The sequence below is a fragment of the Tachyglossus aculeatus genome, chromosome 22, assembly GCF_015852505.1.
Source record: "Tachyglossus aculeatus isolate mTacAcu1 chromosome 22, mTacAcu1.pri, whole genome shotgun sequence".
Taxonomy (NCBI): domain Eukaryota; kingdom Metazoa; phylum Chordata; class Mammalia; order Monotremata; family Tachyglossidae; genus Tachyglossus; species Tachyglossus aculeatus.
In genome coordinates, this window is record NC_052087.1 from 12607494 (window position 1) to 12616006 (window position 8513).

At 42.5% G+C, this 8513-nt stretch overlaps 1 protein-coding gene across 1 annotated transcript in view; it reads left to right on the top strand.

Annotated features, from left to right (window-relative positions):
* The window catches only part of SLC5A12 (solute carrier family 5 member 12), a 33240-nt gene extending 25164 nt beyond the window's left edge, over positions 1–8076 (top strand). Inside the window, exons 13-15 of the mRNA XM_038765042.1 lie at positions 2786–2889; positions 6015–6142; positions 7657–8076. Of these exons, the coding sequence (XP_038620970.1) occupies positions 2786–2889; positions 6015–6142; positions 7657–7809 (385 nt within the window). The 3' untranslated portion in view covers positions 7810–8076. The remainder of the gene's footprint in view (positions 1–2785; positions 2890–6014; positions 6143–7656) is intronic.
* Positions 8077–8513: the final 437 nt, after the last annotated feature.

The following is an 8513-nucleotide window of genomic DNA, read 5'->3' on the forward strand; positions in this document are numbered from 1 at the left end:
TGGGCAGAGTCTAACTGTGAAAGACGATTCAAAGGTCCAGAGCAGCTATTGGAAAAATAAATCTGGGGTGCATTGTGCACTGAATATAGTCAGCTTCGGGATTTAACACAATAGAGCAGAAAGGAATAAAATCTACGGATATATTTAATAGAGAGTAATTATGATAGGATGGAGGAAAGTGAACAAGTGCATATAATATGCATTGGAGGGAAGAGAATTACTAATATAGCCACAACTAATGAATTCACCTCTCTTATTATTCTAGGCAATGACATTTATCATACCCAGGAAAATCATTTTTGAAATATTTCAAGTTTCAGTTCCAATGCAATGCTACTTGTACCTAAGCAAGAACAGTCAGATATTTGTCTTTGCATCTCAACCAAATTTCCATTTTAATAATTTTAAAAAGGCAATATTTCTAAATTGCGACTGTCATCTCCCTCACAAATTAAAAAAAAGAGCTTCATTGATTAGAAGACTGTCTCAAATGAGAGCACCTCAGCATTTATGTTCCAATTATCATCTTGTTTTTTTATAAATATGTATTTCCCATTCATTCTGGGACATTAATCTAGAGCATCACAGAGTTCTCTAATGAGAACCAGAAATGATGGCATTGAAAGTTGTTTTGGGTTTTCCAAAGACATCAGTACTGAAGCATTAAATGTAAAGGGAGAATAAATGAAACTGCCACTGAATGAACTGCTGTGCTTTTAGAAGCCTGGATTCTACTGGACCTAAATTTGAACAGGCTAAACTGTCCATTATCTCTCACTAATGGATATTCCAGAGGTGACCCCCCACTTTTCTCCAGAGACTCTTTTTGTGTGCCCATCACAAATAGGAAATAGCAGCACAGACAAGCAGCTAAAAGTATTCGTTCTTCAAATTGGAGATTGCCCACTTTATACCACCTCAACTCTTTCCAAGTGCAGTTAGGGAGGGTGGCATACTACAACTTTCAGAAATATGCCCACCACCATCCATCTAGGAAATATTTTTTTTTCCACTGTATACTTTTTATTGCAATTTATGTTGCCAGTGGTTGCAAACATTTCATAGTTTGGGTTCTTGCCTAGGAAGCCATCTTTCTCTAGAGCCTCTTCTCAGCTCAGAATATTCTATTTTGCTAACTCAATTTGAGTAATAGAGGAAATCATCCTTTTCTATCCCCATAATTGACATTGCTGAAATAGGAGCACTGTGAGGGATGCAGTGCCCCTTTCTTTGGACTGAAGGGGAAGGATAGGATTTTCTTGACTCCATCATGCTCCCGGTCCACCAGACTAGGACAACAGCCAGAGGATTTGAGGGGCTCTTTTTCCATCCCCTGGAATCCATAGCCCTTCCAAGGTGTTTACTCCAGCTCCATCCATATGTGGCTAATTTTAATCCTTCTTTTCATCAAATAATCAATCAATGGTATTTATTGAGTGCTTGCTGTGTGTGGAGCACTGTACTAAGTGCTTGGTAAAGTACAGTGCAATAGAGCTGGTAGACCTGATCCTTTACTACAAGGAGTAGCAGCTATTGCCTAATGGGTAGAGCACAGGTAGGGAGTCAGAGAGATCTGGGCTCTAATCTCGGCTGCAACACTTGTCTGCTTTTTGACCATGGACAAGTCACTTCCCTTAAAAATGACTATGATAATAACAATAATGATGGTGATAGTTGGGGTGGGCACAAGCAAAATTGGCTTGGACACAATCCTTGTCCCACGTGGGGCTCCCAGTCTCAATCCCCATTTTAAAAGCGAGGCAACTGAGGCACAGAGAAGTGAAATGACTTGCCCAAGAGCGCACAGCAGACAAGTGGCAGATCCAGGATTAGACCTTAGGTCCTTCTGAGTCCCAGGTCCATGCTGTATTTAGTAGGCCAGGATGCCTTATCAGCAAAATAGGGTTTATTACTGGGAGCCCTAGGTGGGACATGGACTGATTGTCTTTTATCTTCCCCAGGGCTGCCTGACACATAGAAAGGTCTTAAGAAACACCATAAAAAAGTCCAGTCTAATGGGTAATGAAAAGTACAACCATCTATCAATCTAGGCACCTGAGATCTATGACATAGATTGACAAGATGCTGACTGAAAGCCAGCAACTCCATGAATAGACTAACGATATGGTGGAATCTCCCACTGTTGTTTGGGTTATCCATTGTGTATGACACCAGTGCTGCTTCCATGCTCATAACATTGGACTAACAATATTCCTAGCAGTGTTGGTAAGAATCATGGATGTCCAGAGTTAGGGCAGTATGCTCTCTGGAGAGTACAGCAAAAAGTCATTCTGCAGCAGGATTTCTGAGCCTCCACCTTATCTAAGGTCTAATTTGACTGTGATTATGGCTGGGTTGGAGAATGGTCATTTGCAGTGGAAATTTGCCAAGTAGTCTTGCCCCTACCAAGGCAGGTAGGTGCCCTTGAGATTTCAGATGGCGCAGTGGATAGAGCACTGGCCTGGGAAACGGAAGGTCATGGTTCTAATCCCAGCTCTGCCACGTCTGCTGTGTGGCCTTGGGCAAGTCATTTTAATTCTCTTCTCTGTGCCTCAATTACCTCACCTGTAAAATGGGGATTGAGACTGTGAGCCCTATGTGGGACAGGGACTGGACTCAACCCGATTTGCTTGTATCCACCCAGCGCTTCATACAGTGCTTGGCACATAGTAAGTGCTTAACAAATGCCATAATTATTATTATAATTATCTATTCCAATATATTTTTATCATCAACCAATGATCAATAACTATTGTCTGTTTCCCCTGCTTTTGTGTTTCTATAGACCATTCTTGGCAGAGACCTGGTATTCTCTCTCCTATCTTTACTACAGTGCTGTAGGTTGCCTGGGATGCATTGTTTCTGGACTTATCATCAGCTTGATAACAGGTTGGTTGAATCTGTTCTCCCATTGGATTGGTTGAAATCGATTCGTAAGATCTGTTAGCCAAAAACCTCATTCTCTATGGCTGATATTATTACTCTGGCTGCATTACCAGCACTGATGCCTTCACAGGATCAGTTTCAGCTGATAGTGAACTGTGATGCAAGGGTTCAAAGCATTGCCCCTCACATACACACACACATAATGCATCAAGTGTAACATCACCAGGGATTGTCAGCCCTGAATCCCGGCTACAGTGGGTCTTAACTCTTGTGGGCAATAGCTTGAAAATGTCATGTGGAGTATCCCATGGCACCATCAATTTGCTGTGTTTCCCTGTAGCGAAACAGGGAACTCCAAACTTAGTCCCACAGTCCCAACCCTCATTCCAGGCCTGTGTAGCAGCCTTGTCCTGAGTCTGCCAGATTTTTCCTGAAGCAGCATCTCCAGCTCTGGCCCCAAATATTCCCAGATCTACCCACTCCCATCCTCTTTCATTCTTCTCCTGTGAACTCCCCTGCTGCATCCTGAAGTCTGCTGCTCCCTGTTCTTCCCTGTTATCCCTAATGGGCATTGGCCCCTCCCTGAACCTTTCTTCCCATACCTCCTGGCCCATCTCTTGGGGAAATTCCAGACAACGCAGGCAGCGTATTGTGAGATTGGGTCTCTGGGTGTAGAGGCTGGGATCACAGCATTCCCCTCCCTCTCCACTGAGAGGAAATCCAGGCAAAGAGCCAGGATCAGCAGGTTCACTGTTCCCTCTGCCATGCAGCCTCAGTTTTCCTAGACTTAAGCTTCTCCGGCATAACCGGCGTGAGGCCAGTCAGCTCTGCCAGACACTTGTCCAAGGCTTCTTCCAATTCCCTGGCTCCAAATGGCTTATCTGCTGCACCTTTCCTTAGCAACCGCTCATTTGCTTCTAAGCTGTTGAAGAGTAGGGAGCTTGAGGTTGTCAGGACTCCTGGACTGGGAGAGCCTTCTTCTTACCTCCTGGGTGGCCCAACTCATTCCATGGGCTAAGTCTCCTCAGCCCCAAGCATACCTGTATATATGTATATATGTTTGTACATATTACTCTGTTTATTTTACTTGTACATATTCCATTTATTTTATTTTGTTAATATGTTTTGTTGTCTGTCTCCCCCTTCTAGACTGTGAGCTCGCTATTGGGTAGGGACCATCTCTATATGTTGCCAACTTGTACTTCCCAAGCACTTAGTACAGTGCTCTGCACACGGTAAGTGCTCAGTAAATATGATTGAATGAATGAATGAATCTCCCCAGCCTGACCTGTGTGAGGCAGCTTTGTTGCCAACCACCGACCTGTCTCTCTCCCTGGCTTCTCCCAGTCATTCATTCATTCATTTAATTGTATTTATTGAGCGCTTACTATGTGCAGAGCATTGTACTAAGCGCTTGGGAAGTACAAGTTGGCAACATATAAAGATGGTCCCTACCCCAAAACGGGCTCATAGTCTAGAAGGGGGAGGCAGACAACAAAACAAAACATGTAGAAAGGCATCAAAGTCGTCAGAACAAATAGAATTAAAGCTATATGCACATCATTAACAAAATAAATAGAATGGTAAATATGTACAAGTAAAATAGAGTAATGAATCTGTACAAATATATATACAAGTGCTGTGGGGAGGGGAAGGAGGTAGGGCGGGGGGATGGGGAGGAGGGGGGAAAAAGGGGGCTCAGTCTGGGAAGGCCTCTTGGAGGAAGTGAGCTCTCAGTAGGGCTTTGAAGGGAGGAAGAGAACTAGCTTGGCGGATGTGTGGAGGGAGGGCATTCCAGGCCAGGGGAAGGATGTGGGCCAGGGGAAGGATGTGGGCCAGGGGTCGATGGAGGGACAGGCAAGAACAAGGTACAGTGAGGAGGTTAGTGGCAGAGGAGCGGAGGGTGCGGGCTGGGCTGGAGAAGGAGAGAAGGGAGGTGAGGTAGGTGGGGGTGAGGTGATGAACAGCCTTGAAGCTCTCCCTAGTCCATTTACCTCCCATCCCTCCCCTTTACTGTTGGCTCTGCTATTGGGTTGTGGGGAGTCCAGATCTTTCAAGCCCGGGCCCCCAACACCCTAGACCCAGACCTGGGGATATTCCTGGAAACCCTGAGTCAGGGTTTAGACTACTTACCAGCCTGGATAAGTAGGAGGTGAGTGGTTTGGAGAGAGGATAAAGTGCCCAATGCTTAAACAAATACATAAAGAGTCATCAAACCTTTTAAAACAAATCCTTTATTTTTGAGTGTGGGGAACTGGAGGACCCTCAGAAAAATAAAACTAAAGATAAGCACTAAACACGTGCGAGGGAGATGGGAAGGAAGTGATTCCACGAATGTGTGGTGAACCACCTTGGTGTGAGGTCTCTCATTCAGGTGCCAGTTTGCATGTCCCAAATGGCAGCCAATTGTAAGATATCAGGAGTCATGCCCACCCCTTACCGTTTGCTTCCCTGATGAGACTGCTACATTAATTATCATTTGAGCTGATCCTGTTTATCCTAGAAACATTCAGATATAATTATTTTGGCTGGGGATGAGTGTTGCAACCTAACAAGTAAGTTATCCTTTATTCATTTACCAAAGGTGTTTGAAGTGGTTTTCCATACTAGCTGCATTTGCCACTGCTGGAAATTATTTATATTTTTAATTAGTTGTTAGCATCAGCTTACCTCACCTTTTGGTTATTTAAAATATACTCATGTTATCCAGTCCAACTTATTAATCTGCTAAAAAGCATCATGGTTGAGTCAGTCAACATCACTGCAGAAGAGTCACCTCCTCGTGTGGCCTAATGAAGAGTGCACAGGCCTGAGAGTGAGAGGACTGGGTTCTAATCCCTCCTCTGTCATTTGTCTGCTGTGTGACCTTGGGCAAGTCACTTAACTTCTCTGTGCCTCAGTTTTCTCATTTGCAAAATGTAAATTCAATACCAGTTATCCCCCAATTTAGACTGAAAGCCCGATTAGGAATAAGGACTATGTCCAAATTAATTATCTTATATCTACTCCAGTGCTTAGTAGGAGTAACAGTATGTTATTGTTGTTATTATTATCATAATAACGATTATTATTACTTGTCTGCTCAATTGCCGAATGTTCATTGATCCTTTCAAATTTGTATTTTACAGGCCCTTCAAAGGGCAGAGATATTCCGCCTCGGTTAATTCGACCGGTGGCCAACTTGTTTTGCTTTTGGTCAGAGAGGTACAAGACAGTATGCTGGTGTGGCGTTCAACATAACAACAAAACAATTCATGTAAGTAACATATTAAAATGGCTTCCATTTTAGAGTTTTCATCTGCAGTGGACACAGACAAGATTGCAAAAAGTGGCTGGCGAGCCTTGTGAAGATATTTTTGTTATTTTTGTTTCTCAATGGTCATGTTTTACCAGAGAAGGTGTATTTTGGGGGATATTTTTACAATAAAGAAATTATATTTATCAAAAATGATGCTGGACAGTGAGATGAGGTTAACCTGACAAATGTTAGCCAGGCATACTGTATTATGTTTGAAGGTTTGGATTTCAATATCTGCCTAAGGACTTCCACCTTTATCACTGGCACAGCCTCCTGCATTTTTATTTAATTTTATGATATTTGTTAAACATTAACTATGTACCGGGCACTGTTCCAAGTGCTGGGGTAGATACAAAAGAATCAGGTTGGACACAATGTCCCACATGGGGTTCTCAGTCTTTATCACCATTTTACAGATGCGGTAACTGAGGCCCAAAGAAGTTAAGTGCCTTGCCTAAAGTCACGTAATAATAATAATATATAGTAGACAAGTGGCAGAGCCAGGATTTAAACCCGGTTCTAATTCATTTCAGGTGTTATCACCTCCTCAATCCTTCTCTTATCATAATGCTCCCTTCCCTTACAGAGAAACTCTGTAAATATTAGCTTCTGGAAAGAGACAGAATGACTGTAACGCTTTATCTAGATCTCTCCCAGTAGGGGAGATCTTTAAAAGTACTAATTTTTGCAGACAGGAATTCTGAGTAGGGCCCCGTTTTCCTTCTCAAATTGCTTTTATTAAGGTAGTATCCCAACATTTGGTAAGAAAGGATAGAGTTGAGGAAGAAGTATAAATATGAACATGTTTGAGTTTCACCTAGTTTTCAACTGTCTGCTGATGTAATTGAACTTTGTGAATGGGAGCAGTGCAAATTATACAGCTGTGCTACGAAAATAGGATGTGAAAGAGATGGGGCAAAGGGGAGGTAAAACACCTAGAGCTTGAAAGAAAATAGAAATGGGACAATTGTCAGACACAAGTACAAGTTAAATAGATTACAGTGTATGACTTTGAAAGACTTCTAAATTGCAATTAAAATGTGACAAATTTTCCCAACCTACAAATAATATCCATGATCTAATCAAGATGAACATAAATCCCAACTTCTCCATAACAGTCATGCATTGTTCTTTTGTTTTAATAGTGTTTTTTTACAAATGTCACAAGCTTGCATAGTTTAGGGTTCCAGCAGTCCTGAGGGGACTACTGATGGAAAGGGAAAGGAAGGTAGTGAGCAAGAAACTCAGCCACAAATAGTGAGCAAGAAACTCAGCCACAAAAAGCAACATTGTTTGATGTTCTCATGATCTGAAAGATTTGGGAGTTCACCTCTGGCATTATACAGAGAGATACTACCATAGACACACTCCCATCCCCAAAGTGTTTTATTCTAGTCTTGAGAGAAGGGGATTTCAGAGGGACTGTAGTGGTATGTGGTGGTTGCCTAACTGCTTTATTTGCTACTCCACAGGAAGACTTGGAAGATGACCCTTCTTGGAAAACAGGGGCTGAGTCAGCGCTCCAAAACGGACTCCATTCAGGGGACCAGGCCCATATGCCAGGCTACAACCCAAGTGACAAAAGCTACACCAATATGGAACCTGACAAAGAAACCCATTTCTAGGTACCAGAATACACTCCACAAGAAGCAAACTGGCTTGCTTTTGGTTTTGAGTAAACAGAATTTTCTCTGGCTAAGTGGTTGGAAGGACTTTAGACCATTGCTTGACATCAATTTGTTTAAAATGTATTTATGTTCATTTATGGATCCTGATGGGTTAGGCCGGATGGTTTCTGGTGTCGTCATGCTTTGAGAAGGCACTCTGCTCTTCATAGAGTTCCTTCAAGCACCCAGCCATTTCAGTAACAAATAAAAGATTAGCTCATAGTTTCTGCTTAATTTCGCCTTTAGAAAATACCACTCCTTCTCGCGGAGTGTCTCTTACTTGTTCCATCTACTATGAAATGCTTCTATGATCAGTATGTGAATTGTGTTTCTTTTAGGAGTGGGACTAGTAACTGAGTTATCCTTTGTACTGTTTGGTCACCACATACAATGCTTCAGGTCCACAAACATTCTCAGAAATATCAATTGTCCAGTGATTTGGCACAGGGTTTCTAGCCATTTGAATCCATACTTGGCCCAGGTTTAGCATCTTCCAAACTGTGGCCTCCCTCACCATCCCCTAGACACAGTTGCAGTTCACAATCAATCAATAATGTCTATTTATGACCTACAGTGTGCAGAGCACTATATGAAGCATTTAGAAGAGTGCAACTGTATTAGTAGACCTGATCTTTGTTCTCAAGTATCTTGCATTTTAGCAG